The 16,368-nt window shown below is 35.9% G+C and overlaps 3 protein-coding genes across 5 annotated transcripts in view; 1 reads left to right on the top strand and 2 right to left on the bottom strand.

Moving 5' to 3' along the window:
• The window catches only part of LOC143223476 (zinc finger CCCH domain-containing protein 15 homolog), a 282,471-nt gene that overhangs the window by 73,059 nt on the left and 193,044 nt on the right, over window positions 1–16,368 (bottom strand). The gene's annotated exons all lie outside the window — the stretch shown is intronic.
• Window positions 10,038–12,032, top strand: LOC143224004 (uncharacterized). The gene is made up of 3 exons (XM_076452470.1): window positions 10,038–10,448; window positions 10,905–11,674; window positions 11,717–12,032. Exons 1-3 carry the CDS (start codon window positions 10,038–10,040, stop codon window positions 12,015–12,017), a joined length of 1,482 nt encoding a protein of 493 aa, XP_076308585.1. The 3' UTR covers window positions 12,018–12,032.
• On the bottom strand, window positions 12,870–14,680 carry LOC143224281 (uncharacterized). Its single transcript, XM_076452683.1, has 2 exons — window positions 14,393–14,680; window positions 12,870–13,933 (listed from the first exon to the last, which is right to left on the bottom strand). The coding sequence occupies exons 1-2, from the start codon at window positions 14,568–14,570 to the stop codon at window positions 13,356–13,358; spliced, it is 756 nt and encodes a 251-aa protein (XP_076308798.1). The 5' UTR covers window positions 14,571–14,680; the 3' UTR covers window positions 12,870–13,355.

Consider the following 16,368-nt stretch of genomic DNA (forward strand, 5'->3'; position numbering starts at 1 on the left):
AATAGCGGTAGTCTCTAGTTGAATGAAGTTGTTTTATATATTATTTACTTATTTTTTAAAGTATCAAATATTAGGCTTAGCTTTTCATAGAATGTATTGACAAATTTAAGATTAATTTGTTTACTGCCTTCTGGATCTGGAATGACCTGATGGAGATAATTCGTACTATCTCAGCATTTTGTACTGAAATTTATTGAAGATGGGTGAATCACCTCAGTGAACAGATGGAATTATTGTGATAAATAACAAAGAATATGGTTTTGCATGCACAGAAAAATATTAATACAGTAATATATTACCCAAAATCATGTTTAATTAAACTGTCTCACCTCATAATCTATCTCAGAGCACAATAATTTGTATTTCTTTATGTGCAAAAGTTGTTTGTAATACACCTTAGGATGTTTTATAGCTACAAGAATAAATAACGAAACGTTTTAAAGATAAATAGCTAGTCATATGATATCTTGCAAACTTAAATTCAATAAAAGTGTGCGTTACGTTATCTGTAAGCAGTAAAATGTCTTCTAAACTGTGCGGGTTATCTACAGAAAAAAAAATCAAATGTTTTTATTGATTTGAATGCCGTGCAAATGTATACTCATAAATTTTACAAATTTCGAAAGTAAAAGTCAGTATGTATGAAAGTAAGAATTAGCGAATACCGTTATTCAGTACTCGTATACTCTTAAACAGTGCATAAAACGCGAAATTGTAAACATAGACATTCATTATGATTGATTCAACAAGATGTTCTCAGCGTCAGAAATTGTATGACGACATAACTTTACAGCCAACTGAATGTGATTAGCATTTACACTTAGAAATTTTGTCTCAAAAATTATGACACAGGACTCAGAGATTTAGTATTGAATGTTGATAAATCTGGTTTTAACGTTTTATATGTGAGAACCACGCGCGTTTGTTTATAACAACGTCGCCATAACTGTTTGCTTTTATCTTTACACTTACGAAGAAAATTTGAGATTTCTGAGGTTAAGGTCGAATTAATACGTTAAAGTTTAATGATTTTCTATCAGAATAAAAAAAAAATTAATTCCTCTAAATCGCCAAACGACTCTAAAGCCAAATCAAACCAGATGGAAGCAGATTCTCGCACTTATAAATATGAATTTGTAAACATAACAATAAAAGTTTGAACTTATTATATTATATTTAGTTTTTGTTTCTTATTAAGTAGAACGCTACACAATGGGCTACCTGTGCTGTGCCCATCACGGGTATCAACTGTTATATTAATGTATTCTAAAGACTGGTGGTATGGGAATTAAAACTTTAATTAAAATAAAGCACAGAACAATGTATCTATCGTCTTAGGTCATCTTCAGGTTAACCAGCCGTCTTTAGAATACACTTTACATCAAGTGAGTTTCTCTTCATCATGAAAGACTGTTATAAGCCTTTGAGCTTACCACTGTTTATATATACATAAAAGAAATATTCAGTTAACTTAATTTCACAGAAATAAATTTTCTAACATTCGGTTTTTACCTTGTTTGAAGCGAAAATGTGTTATTTTTTTTCGTGCCATTAGGTTTATAAATTATTTATTTACAGAGAAAAAATATTTTGGATAATTAATATGATTTTTCAATAAAACTTTATATTGAGAATAGTTTTTCAAATGTCCATTTTTCAGGTAAAATAAAAGATGTGTGAAATTCGATTATTTCAAATGTACATGAATGAGGCCAAGAAAGCTAATGAGAGTTAAGAAAAGCAATATAAAGCTTTATATTATAAGTGTGCTTTGCAAAATTTTGTACATAGAAGATACACTTACCTCAGCTGAAGCTTGGTACAGTTGGTCAGTTCGTTCAAGAATCTCAGTTTAAAATAATAACAAGAAAGAATATAGCATTCTAAAGGAACGTTCTTCCACAGCAGTTAATGAATGTGGCTCTGTGAAGGCTACAGATTAATACATAGGAAACTACTGAAATGTCACTTGAAAGAGCTAAACTGATTGCGCATAGAAAGGAGGCCACTACTGCACTCGTCTCAGCATCCGCAGCTTAAGAGTGCATGTGAAGACCAGGCCACGAGCTGTGCCTGATGTGTTTTCAAGAAGGAGAAGAGAACATCCGAACAGCCGTTACCATGACAACGTGGTTACCATAGCGAACTCTTTGCTCTTTCTCAATCAATAGAACTGTTACCACTGGGCAAACATGGTTTCTCTCTTTCCCGGGTGACTGAGTCAGTTCCACAGTACCCGTGCGCCGCATATATATATATATATATATATATGATTTTTTCCTTTATCGTAGATAGGGCATGATATTTAAAGCATATCTTCACCCCAGCCCAAAGTATCACACATCACTTTGTAAGTAGAGAATAGCTGGTAAAAATTATAACAAATATCTTTATTTTTCACATTTCTTATTTTCATTTCTTATTAAACAAACTCCCACTATAACCAAATCGATCTCTTGTCGTGGATTGTGTCTTTGATTTTTTCGTTACATGTCTAGTCTTGTTCAGCTCGTTAAAACTACTCGTGTTTGTCATTACTTAAAGCAAGCCTGTTCACATAATAAAAAAACTTTGCAATACTGCATGCGGTAAAATTCTATTTTACTCTGATATCTTTATCTGATCTGCGTTCAAAGTTTAACGTATGAAAACATATGTGCGTTTGTGTATAACGCTTAACTCACTCATGTACCAACAAAAGTTGACAGTTACGAAAGCGTACAAGTCATCTATATTTCTATAAAAAGTTATTCCCACTATAACCTATTCATGTGTACATTTCTCTATACTTTATTATTTATGTAAACGCAGAAATATTTCTAGTAAATATTTCATTCTGTTAATTTGGTTGCTGTTAAGAGCAAAGCTATACATGAGTTATCTGTGCTCTGCCCACCACAAGTATCGATGTATTGCTGAACCTCTAGTGGTGGTGAGAAAAAGATCACTTTTTAAAATTCGTAGTTTTTTAATTCATTAAGATATATGAAGGTAGATGGTGCTACTTATGTATATGTATTTTATATACACTACAGGCCAAAGTCTTAAGGCCAATGAACATAAAGAAAAAATTTGCATTTTGCGTTATTAGACTCAATCACTTATTTGAGTAGAGCTTCGAAAGATGAAAATAAGAAAAGGGAAAATAAAAAAAACTATTTTAGCATTTAATAGGGAAAATGTGAACACTATAAAATTAGCATAAATTATAGCTGGTCAAAAGTTTAAGACCCTACTGAAAAGAAGCGAGCGTTTATCGGTAAACACGTAACGAAATTTAGTCATTTGTGTTCAAGCGTTAGCGTTGTCAACATCTCCCACTGACATCTCCTGTGTTACACTGGGTAAAAACATGGCAAAGGCTAAAAAGTTGACACAGTTTGAACGTGACAAAATTGTCGAGCTATAAAACCAAGGTCTCTCTCCACGAACCATTGCTGGTGAGATTAGGCGTTGTAAAACTGCTGTTGCAAATTTCTTAAAAGACCCTAAGGGATACGGAATGAGAATTTCAAGCAGTCGGCCCAAGAAAATTTCGTCAGCGTTGAGCAGGAGGATTCGACGTGTTTTCCGGCAAGACACCAGCCGATCGTTGAATCTGATTAAGGCCCTTACGGACGCAGAATGCAGCTCAAGAACAATAAGACGGCGTCTACGAGAGAAAGGCTTTAAAAACTGTAAATGTCTTCAAAGGCCACGCCTCCTTCCACACCACGATACAGCTCGGTTTAACTTTGCTGAGAAGCACCAAACATCGGACGTAGAAAAGTGGACGAAGGTTTTGTTCTCTTATGGGAAAAAAATTATCCTGGAATGTCCAGATGGCTTTCAACGTTACTGACACTATAAGGATACCCCACCGGAGACATTGTTTACACGAAACAGAGGAGGAGGTTCCATCATGATCTGGGGTACTTTCTTCTTTCATGGAATAATGGAGCTTCAGGTAAAACAGGGGCGTCAAACAGCAGCTGGCTACATTGGCATGTTAGAGAGAGCATCCTTATTAACTGAAGGCCCTCGCTTGTGTGAAAATGACTGGATCTTTCAGCAGGACAATGCTGCAATTCACAATGCCCGCAGGACAAAGGACTTTTTCATGGCGAATGACGTGATTCTTTTGGACCATCCAGCGTGTTTGCCCGAACTGAACTCCATTGAAAATATTTAGAGGTGGATGGCAAGGGAAGTCTATAGAAGTGGACGTCAATTTCAAACAGTACATAATCTTCGTGAAGCCATCTTCACCACTTGGAATAACATTCCAGTCAGCCTTCTGCAAATGCTTATATCGACCATGTCAGAGCGAATGTTTGCAATTATTCGCAATGACGGCCGTGCAACTCACAACTGAGACCTCTTGTTGGGCATTTCCTACCCTGTTTAGGAATTCTTTTTGGTATTGTCTTAAACTTTTGACCAGCTAGTATTTAGGCTAATTTCATAGTGTTCACATTTTCCCTATTAAATACTAAAAAAGGTTTTATTTTTATTTTCCCTTTTTATATTTTTATCTTTCGAGGCTTTACTCAAATAAGTGGTTGAGTCTAACAACGCAAAATGCATGTTTTTTTCTTCATGTTCATTGGCCTTAAGATTTTGGCCAGCGATGTATATAAAATATGCCATGAAACTTACCGTGCTTTTCAAATAAAAATTTATTACACGTGTATATTACCACGCTGCCAGTATAATTTTCCTACTTCCAATGTTGTGTTCTTTGTATAATTTCATTTATCAGCATACTTAGATTAAGAAATTAACCAAATCAATTTCCATCAAATTAATCTACTAACTTCAAATTAAGAAACATTATCATATTAAATAAAAAAACCAATTGTATGTGACTTTTGTAAATCACTGAGGATTGGTTTTCTCACTTACTTCGTGTGTGTTGGACTATGGAAGGGTTAAAAGATGATTAGTTTCAGTAAGTGAACTTAAAGTAATTGGGCATTAAGAGGTAAAATGCTTTAACTAGTGATTATCTATTTATCTACGAATTTATGTGTAATTTCCAACTCGCCATTCAGCAATCCATATTAATTTAATTATGTGAATAATATTATGGCTTTGCGCATAAGTTATTACTTGTTATTACAGTTTTATCTTCTCTTCAAAGGTAACACTGAAAATATGATCTGTGACGCAGAAGCCCAGTGCATTCTCTAAATCATCACACCTTCTGCTGTTGGCTGCAGTCTCACCTATTTAAGGTTCATCAGCATACTCAGAGCAAGCAAACCAAAGAAATACAGCTAGGCCTTTTATAATGGTAATATCCATGATATGTGGACTGCAGCCTTGCCCATTCAAGATCCATACATATCATCGTTATAAACCTTGTTGTATTTCTTTATAGCCACAAAACAGTGGGAATATGAAGAAGAAATAATCGTGAATGACACTACAACCCTACATCTAAAATGAAATAAAATATTCACTGTCCACTATTACCATATTTAGTTTCTTCTTCTAATTACCAGTTATGGACAATCACCACTTTCATCTTAACACATTTCTTGGTTAAAGAGAGGGCGTAACTCTCTGCTGACCCACCAACCGTTTGGGTGAAATGAAATTAGGTCTTAAAAACAATTCTTTGGTGTGCTTGTCTGGGCTACTGAGACGAGACCTCAATGGGCGAGGCTAGAGCCTACAGCAGAAGGTATGGCAGGGAGTGCATTGGACCTCTGCGTCACAGATTATATTTTCTATTTAATATTTGATGAAAAGAAGAGAAATCTGTAATACAGCTATCTGCCTAGTTTGTTCACAAGTTACTGCTCACATTGCATGAACAATTAACGCTGTACAGTTCACATCATATATTTTAATGCGTACATAATACATATTATTTAAATGTTACTGCTCACACTACGTGAGTTATCAACACTACATAGTTTAAACCATATATTTTAATACTTGGATATTTAACACCGTATAATTTGCATCATATATTTTAGTACTTACATAACACGTGAGTTATCAACACCATACAGTTTACACCATGTATTTTAATGCTCAGATAATTAACACTACATTGTTCATATCACATATCTTGGTACTTAATTATCATCTATTGTTTAAATGTTACGGCTCTAATTAAGTGGATTATTCATACCACATGTTTATATTAGTTAATGTTTAAGTAGCACATGTGGCTTAGATGTTATTTTTCACACTCTTTTAGTTTGATCACGCATTTCATTTGTTATTAACGTCATTACGATTAGTCACAGATGCAGACTGCACCAGGTATAACGTTCATGTGTTACTGTCTTAGGCTGTGTACGTTCAATACACGTTATTTCCTATATCACATAAACTGCCCACTTGCCACTGTTTCTATCACATAGGTTATTTACCTTTTGTTCTCACATAACACAGTTTGTTTATCATTGATCCTATCTTCGTACTCTCCGCTCGTTCCTTCACGTATCAAGTAAACCATTCATAAATTTTACTTACATAACTTAGACATTGTTAGACGCGCTAGACAATTTGTTCACAACTTGCTACTTACATGACGTAAACCATTATAAGTTTTACTTATATAACCTAGACTGTACATTGTTGGTTGTGTCACGTAGCTTCTCCACATGGTAGTACTGCACGACGTAGATAATTCGTAAGTTTTATTTATATAACCTAGACTGTACATTGTTGGTTGTGTCACGTAGCTTCTCCACATGGTAGTACTGCACGACGTAGATAATTCGTAAGTTTTACTTATATAACCTAGACTGTACATTGTTGGTTGTGTCACGTAGCTTCTACATGGTAGTACACGACGTAGATAATTCGTAAGTTTTACTTATATAATCTAGACTGTATATTGTTGGTTTCGCCACATATTAGTTCTTGTATTCTTATATTTTTTTACATTCTGCTGACGTAACACAATTGAAATGTAACCCATATTTATAATACTAAACATATGAAAGGCAAAACTGGTGAGTCGTCACTCTGTTCAGCTAAAATAAGATATCTTATGATCTGTCAGGAAATACAACGATTGGTCGTTCAGTTAACTTTTGTATAGTGGCCGTATAAAGTCTTGCCTCCTTTGTCTCTTTGAAGTAAATAAAAGGTTTTAAAGTGTCCAAATTACTGATGAACTATGATAAGACGTAAAAAAAAAAGCATTTGTATTTTGAAAATTCCATTTTTGTGGAGGACAATTTGACGAATGCAAACCAGCCAATTACAGTAAGCTATTGTGAATTAAATAATGTCTCTCAAAGAATCTTTAGAAAAATGTGAAAATTATTCCAAATCAACAATAAAGTTCATGATGACGAGAAACCCAAATGAAGCAAAAATGTATTCTAAAGATGGCTGTTATGGATATGAAAACTTTAATTGAAATAAACGATACAACAACGTTTCAAATTCCTTAGGTAACCTGAAGATGACCTAAGAAGGTCGAAACGCTGTTCTGTACTTTAACTCACACGCCAACCATCTTCAGAATACAACAATAAAGCTGTTTAAACATCTAGACAAAGAGACCTTATTTCCCAACTCAAGCAAGAAACCCTATCTGTTTGTCGATCCTATTTCACCACATTCGTAGGGTACCCTCTTTAGAGACTGAACAGCTGTAAGTGGATATTTCATCAGTGTAGAAAGGGTTACAAACATATGCCACAAAATTAACCTGAATGCTAGGCATTTATTGAGATTCATTCTATTCACGGTAAAACTTAAAACAGCTCGTCCACAGTGGTACCTAGAAAATGTCCAACGAATCAAGACGGGTGGAGCAGTATTTTATTTATTCATTGTGTTTGACAGGTGTAATTTACCATATCGAGATATTAAAGACGTAAACTGATTTGGAAAGGATAGGGAAAAGGTAAAACCCCATTTCCATTCAGGAACGTTGTGTATAAAACGGTGATTGTAATATGATGAAAACAAGAACAGCTGGATGTGCCAACATCTACACATCTTATGGAGCCACAAATAACACATGTTACCCTGCGACCCTTCTATGGTGTCATACGGCGGTGAAACTGGCCCTGACTAATGAGTGATGACGTTCTCCCCACCATGATAAGTTAGTCGACGCATTTCTAGTATAAGAGAGAAAGTACAGAGAGGAATGCATTATACGTTCAACCGATTTCGGTTCCATGGAACATATATATGACTTCACACATTAAATGTACACTGAAAACACCTATTTTAGAGGAACTGTCGAGGATAAGCAAAACAAATATTTTAGATTTTAAGGATTCAGCATCAGGCTGTTATTACTGTTCGTGGTAACGATATTCTGTATTGACATAAGATGTCATGAAGTACAAAAACTGTAAATTACCCAATAGAAACTATAAACCGAATGGTCAGTCGTTTATATTTCAGATAATTTGTGGATGAATCACCAAATACTTCGGTTGATTAAAACTGAAGGAAAGCAGTATTTATCATTATTTTAGAACATTGGTTTCGCCATGGCTAAAATATTATGTTTCAGTTATTCTTTAATTATTTTGTGCAGACTTTCTTACGTGCTCTCAACCCCTCCACTGGCTCATCAATAACCTTAAGTTAATGATAAAAATCGTGGTTCGATACATACAGAGTACATAGTATATTTTGTAGCATTCTGCTTTCTTACTGTTCACAAACTATTGCTTGCTTCACGTTCAAAAGAATGTTGGGAAGCACGTGCTCCACTATTCTACTGTGTTGAAGATATCAGATAAGGACGTTGTATTCTTGTCATCACAGTGATAGGCAAGGCGTGACAAAATTGATTTTTACAGGGTAGCAAGCGACATGAAGTGTTATGAACATATAATATTTTATGGAATTCAGTAGTTACTAATATACGGAAAGTTTCTCACGAAATTTAATTGGAAAGGAGACACAAATTATAATTGTTCTGCATTGATTTAAAAAGGATGAAACTGGACCTTATACACAGTGTCTCTCGGTTACAGTTAAACTATCAGTATCATTATGCAAGTATGTGTGGAAGTTAAAACACAACAAAAATGTTTAGAAGAGATACCAATTTTGACCGTGACATGAAATGCCATAATGGCTAATCATATGAGTGTTATTATCCACAAAAATTAATATTCTAACAGGTCTTTAGGGATTACACAAACAAAATTTAGAATAGAAAACAACAATAGTTGAATGAGATTGAAATATTGCATAGCTAATGAATCATTTCGTTTTACGAAAAGCGAATAGTTACATTAAAATAACTTAAAGGTCGCTCTTTATCATTGTATAAAAGTGTACCCGTATTTTTTAATCAGACGCGTTTAGATTCAAACACATACAAATGGAATAATTTGTTTTTTAAGTAATAAAAAACAAACAGTATTAAACATGAAAAAAATTAAAAATACTATCATGGATATTTTTTCACTTATGAAATATTTTGTTACAATACGATCTGGTTCTTAAACACCAGTTTAGGCAGGTTAACGGATATAGTGAACAGACTTGATAACATTAGATTTATAAGCTAACAAGGGTATCCGTGCAGGACATAAGCTATATGTTAGCGTGTCTAGATTGTGAGTCTGAAGGCCCGGCCTGGCCAGGTGGTTTAAGGCGTGCGACTCGTAATCTGAGAATCGCGGGTTTGCATCCCTGTCGCACCAAACATGCTCGCCTTTTTAGCCGTGGGGCGTTATAATGTTACGGTCAATCCCACTATTCGTTGGTAAAAGAGTAGCCCAAGAGTTGGCGGTGGGTGGTGATGACTAGCTGCCTTCCCTCTAGTCTTACACTGCTAAATTAGGGACGGCTAGCGCAGATAGCCCTCGAGTAGCTTTGGGCGAAATTCAAAAACCAAAAACAAACAAACTTGTGAGTCTGAAAGTTCACTGTTCGCATCTCGTTGCTACAAAAATTCGACCCGCGCCATGGAGCTTTAAGAATACTATAAAAATAGACAGTAAAAACGCACTCTTTGACCTATAGAGGTTTTGCGTGAACCTATTAGTGTCACGTGGCCACAACGAGGTTTGTAAACATACCGCCATATTGGGTGGCAAGTGTCCCGCATGACTGAACGAGTTAACAACTGCTGTATTCAGTACTATTCACATGTAAATGCTGCCGCTGGCTTTTCATCACTTGTAGCACACCTGACAGGTGCTGAAAAGGCCAGGTATGAGGAAAACGTGAAGGAACTGAGTGTAGGAGACCCGTATATGCTCCCGCCACGTGTATTTACGCCAGTAATATCCAGCCAAGACAACGTTGCTCAGAGTCAGACTGTTGCCGGAGTAGATCTGCCAAATATTACATATGGTGACATTTATATATGTTTGATAAACAGGACTTCCACCTATACAAATGAAAGTCTAAAAGGTTACAAAAGCCTTGATGCGTACAAGTACTTTGTGGCAGGATTTGTACAGAATGTCCAGATAACCAGGGCAACGTCGGATAAAGTCATCATTACAGCAAAAGTTTGTACATCATGTTATATTACATACATGTATCATGTACTCTGTATGATAGATTTAACTACATTTTAGACGAAGACTAGGTACTGAAGTAAAGTAGGGCCCCCAATTTAATAAATGGTTCAATATTATTGTACTACATGTGTACTGACTGTTGTCAAAGTCTAGCTTAGAGCACTTATATACATGTTTGTATAATGACATTAAGACACCTAATTGTCTAGGCTGTTTCAAAACTTAATTTTTTACTTATGATTAATTTTTGGTACGGTATCAATATATAGATAATAAATAGTATAAGTAGATATGGACTGTTAAAGCTGGCCAATAGCCATGTAAGGTTTCTGTAAAAATAATTTAATATTTAACTGTTCTATTATTTTTTTAATATTATTTTATTATTTGAGTGACACATGTATCCCAACCTGATACCCAGTTGTCTTTAAAAGCTTATATGAGGTGTGCCACTCTCAGCGGCTAAATGAACCACCACTAAAGCTATGGGTTGCTAGCTGCAGGAATGGAGAGATAATATCTTCCCACTGCACCTGCAAGGCTGGACTAGGTGAAGTCTGCTCCCACGTAGCAGCAACTTTGTTCTACATGGAAGCTGTCGTAAAGAGACATCACAGCACAGCTTGCACATCAATGCCTTGTGAGTGGATTGTGCCATCCAGAGGAAAGGGACACTTAAAGCAGGTCACGGACATGGACTTCACAAGTGTCACAACCAAAAAAAACAAACTGACCGAGCAGTCTACAACAGCATGCCAAGCAACAGCAACAGCATGCCCCCCAATGACTGAGGAAGAAGTAGAGGCATGCTACCTTGCAATTCAGAACACTGGAGTGAAGTCTGGCTTCCTCTCATTGACTAAGGACTATGCAAGACACTATGTGCCTGCTGCAGTATCAGTGCCATTGCCACAACCATTGACACTGCTGCGCAGACATAATCCAATATCAGTGGAAGAGCTAAACCAGGTGTGTGATGACATTTTTACTTCACTGACGATTAGTGTTGAGGAAGCAACAGCTCTTGAGAAGCTGACCAGACAGCAATGGAAAAGTAGGCTATGGTACGATCATCGTGCTGGTAGAATAACACCCTCAAAATTCAAAGCTGCTTGTCGTACCAGTGTCGCCAACCCTTCTAAGTCACTTTTGAAACAAATCTGTTACCCCCACGCTACCAAATGTTCAACCAAGGCAACAAGATGGGGATGTAAGCATGAATAACATGCTCGATCATTGTATGTACAAGTGAGAAGGACACAGCACCAGCAACTAAAGGTAGTAGACAGTGGGCTACACATTATTCCGCAATACCCTTACCTAGGTGCGACATCTGATGGTCTGGTTGAATGCCTTTGTTGTAGGAAGGGTGTACTTGAAATAAAATGCCCACACTGCAAACGAGGCAAGTCACTGAATGAAGCTGCAGAAGATGGACAGTTTTGCTTGGAAAGGATTGGTGACAAATTCTCACTGAAGAAAAACCATGCCTATTATTACCAGGTTCAGGGGCAGATGCTTCTAACTGGTGTGAACTATTGTGATTTTGTTGTGTAGACAGATGACCAGCAGTCTCTCCATGTTGAAAGGATTATGCTGGACACTGACTTCTTAAATAGAATGGTAGGAGAGCTGGAGACATTCTTTAGACTGTGTGTTCTGCCTGAGCTCGTGGGGCAGAAATTCACAAAGCCATCAGAACAAGCTGATGATCAGCTGTTGTGCTACTACTACCGTACAAGCAAAACTGATACAATAACACTACGGTGCAGCAACATGGGCTGCAAAGTTGTGCATTTCCATATGGAATGTGTCGGGCTGCAGAGACAACCAAAGAAATGGACCTGCTTAGATTGCAAAAAAACTCAGTAAAAAGAAACAATAACCATATCAGGTTGTCACTATTTCGTTATTGGCCTTTGTGTAAATTTTAAATTGTTCACTGTTCATGTTACGTGAAGGGGTGCCAGCTAACCCAACTGTTCATTTTCTGCCTTATACAAATAATCAATATTCTTTAGAATTTCACCTCTTTAGCATGAATGTTATATACCAGTACAGTGTATTTTATCTCAATGTGCTGTCACTACACATTATAATTTATATTCACCCTTTTTAGCCAAGGGTATGAAATATTATTAATGGATGAAAATAATTAGACAGAGTGCAATATGTAGATATTCATGCTGTTTATTATGCTTCACAACATACATGTTTGCAGGCAAAATAAAATTTAAGATATGAATTTCTAGCATACATTATGTATTATTTTAGATTTCCCAGAAGTACAGATTTTTTAACAAGGTAGTTTTAAACTATGCAAAAGTGTAACTCTTAAACAAGCACCCATGAATGAATACTGAAATGTAAACAAAATGAAGGTGTGTCTTATGTACAATAAATATATATAGGACAAAGTCAGTCAAATGGCACAACAGATGGAAAGATGTTTGTTAGAGCACATGCCACTCTTACTATTTTGTCTAATGTTGTTAAATTACAACTTTGATCAGTTTGTAACAGCGTAATTGGAATAGTACTTTCATGCATAGAATACTTTTGGCGTACCATGCCGATCACCCTCTCAACATGTATTCTCGCGGAAGTAAGGACACGTGAAGTTTCAACATCCAGTGAATAGGTGTCTGCTCGTGCCTGGAGGTCTGACGGCCGCTGTATGAATATTTCGAAACAATCAATGATGCAGGCACACTTTGAAAACTTCTCACGAAAAGACACGAGCAACGTCATTCTTAGTTCCTCTCTCTCAGGCCAGAAAACAAATGTTGGTACCAGTCGAATATTCATGACATTTATGAGCTCCTGAAATATGCGTGATACTGTTGAGGTGTGCAATCCAAATATGTATCCTAAGAGTTGCAGTGGCACATCCAATCACAGTCTCATGAGTGTCAATATGAATTGTTGAAATTTAGAGACTGACTGTGTATCTCGGGAATATCTGTAAATTTGGTTGCATATGATCATCATCACTGCATATGACGGCAGACCTGTACAGTATTTGACCTTCTCGTCGTCATTTGCAAAAGTAGCATCTTCAAAACAGTTCGCTTTTGCTGTACTTTTATAGTGGAGGACTTCATTCCGCAACTGTTGGCATTCAGATTCAAGTCTAACTAAGTCTGTGAATGATATTTCCGTCTGCATACATGTCTCAGTTGTATATTGTGATGTACACAAGTCAAAAGTATCACATGTAGCTTCAAGTTCATCAGCAGAATCAGTACAGCTGCTATCAGTGGCAGCAGTGCCAGCAGATTCTATGAAAGCAAGGTCAAGCAGCCCAGCAGCAGCTTCATGTCTCTTTTGTTGTTCTTTTCTCCTTTTGGTCACTTCTTTCCTGTTTTCATATTTACACAATTCAGCAGCTTTCCTTCTCTTCAGGGGAGAACGTGTAAAATGAAATATGGAAGGTACGTAGTCAGGTGATAGGGGATCATCACTCTTCGTCCCTGAAACAGAGTACAATAATTTAGTTAAGATATAGATCTACAGGCATCATCAGATAATATTTATATATATAACAGATACACTGTACACTTTTAACTGAAAATATATATATATATATAACTGAATGTGCTGAACATTGTATAACAACTGAATGTACAGCCAACAAAATAATTATTTGCACACTTTTTTGATCTTGTGCTAGTTGTGGTTTTCTGATGAATCACTTAAATTGGTCCTTTAAGAGATATTAACATTTTGTCTTAATGTACAAATGGCTATATAACCTATTCATCATGAATAATATTGTTCCTTCAGTAAAGTTACTATTCAGTTATTTAAAAGTAAAAGAAAAGTGTGCAAAAAACATTTCTTTGACTGGTGCTGCAGTGTGTTCTGCTATACATATATCATGCATGTAAGTTTCAATTTATTCAGCCTGGCTATAGATGAATTATAGATACCTGACACAAAATGTTTACTACAAAGTCTGGTGTGCTCTGTGGGTGTCCAGTTTTTCCTATTGACAGCTGCAATCCATCGTCTTCTTCGGTCGGAATCTTTAGGAAATCTGTAGTATGACACATTTTCCACCTGTCCATGTCGATTTGAACAGTTAAATGCACAACACGAGTGTACCATCGCGCACTTTTGACTATGAATCACCCTTGTGTTGGAATATAAACACGCCGAGCGTGCCACCCATCATGGCGGTCAGCAGTAACTAGGTCAAGAGTGACGTCACACGCAAAACCTCTATTGGATTTACTTGTCCCAGCAAAGACATTAAATTTATAAACTCCCGTCAGCGGCACAGCGGTATGCCTACGGACTTACAACTCTAGACTACGGGTTTTGATACCCCTGGTAGACAGAGCACAGACAGCTCATTGTGCTTAATTACAATCAAACAAACTACTTGTAACAGATTTCTAGAGGATAGACAACCGATTTTCCTTCTTCTATTTTTTTATGTTTTTCTTAGTCCCCTTCTGCACTCATAATTATATCAGTATTATTACTAAATTAGAAGTCATCCCTGCACCATCAAATAAACTCAGAAATATTAACTTTATCTTTCAACTTTCGCGAATACTTCATGTAATCATGTGTAAGATGAAAAGAAACCGTCGTTTCTGATAAAGTTTCGAAACATATAAATTTTAAAATTAAGCAAAAATCCCTACCATTATGACTGTACTATTCGAGTTAGTAGAGGGTAATGTTTACTTGTTATCTTCCCTTTGGTCTATCAGTTCAAAATTACAAATGGCTATGCGCAGATAGTCCTTGCGTAGCTATGCCCGAAAGCTACAAAATAAACTAAGACCCAAGAGTTCTCATCTAAATATCCAAAGTACGTAACTATCATATAAGTTTGGGAACATAATACACTATCAACTCTGTCTGTAAAATGTATTAACGTCTGGATTCTGTATTATCTAGGTTAAAGTTCTTTATCGTTAAACACAAAGCAACACAAAGACCTATTTGTGTTCTTCCCAGTGTGAATTGAAAAATTTGATTAGTAGTGTTATGAGCCTTCATACTTTCCGCTGAGCCATCCGCAAACTTTGATACACGGAATAAAGTCCATACTAAAACACCTAAGTGTAGTCCTCTGCTCTTGTTACTACACAATCATAGTCGTTTGTTTTTTCGTACAAATTCAATCATCACTATGAGACTTAGTAAGACGGTCCTCATTTTTCCATCTAAGTTGCGACCAGTTAAAAAATCTTAAATAATAAACAAAAGAAATTAGCGCATGAATACATTTAAAGAAAATGTTGTATTTCCTGTTAATTACCTATCTGAAATAAAATTTCCTTGAATTACATGTCGTATTTCCTGTTTATTACCATAGGCTTAAGTTTTGGAGTTTTTAGTAACATGTTCACTTCCAACATAAGTTGATTTTTTACTTCCAGGTACAAGTTTAGGCGACGGTTAAATGAATGAGGGTTTCTTCTGGGGATATCCCCCTTTCCCTCAATACAACAAGTTCTCGAGTAGTGATTCTTTGGATCCCATTCCTGATTTAGTGACCCCATGACTTCTTTTATTTTATTTTCCTTTAGTTATACTATATTTTCTGTTATTATTATTTAGATTTCGCATCATATTTATTTTGTTCATTCATCTACTTTTTTGTCCTTGCTATTGTAGAAGTTGGAATTTACTTAAAGCAAACAAAACTTTGCAAAACTGTATCAGGATATAAGAAATTTAATCAGCTTGTTGTTTTTCACCGGCTTCTTCTTCTGTATCTGAATGAAACTAAAGTCAAAGTTCCTCAAAGTCTTCCGACAATATCTCTTTAACCAAGAGCGAGGTAAAGACAAATTATATATTTCTGAGTGTCCCTGGTTCTTAGAGTATAAGGACCTACCATGAATGAAACAACAACAATATCAAAACTTATTCATCCATAATGAGG

Source organism: Tachypleus tridentatus, chromosome 8, assembly GCF_004210375.1.
Source record: "Tachypleus tridentatus isolate NWPU-2018 chromosome 8, ASM421037v1, whole genome shotgun sequence".
Taxonomy (NCBI): Eukaryota; Metazoa; Arthropoda; class Merostomata; order Xiphosura; family Limulidae; genus Tachypleus; species Tachypleus tridentatus.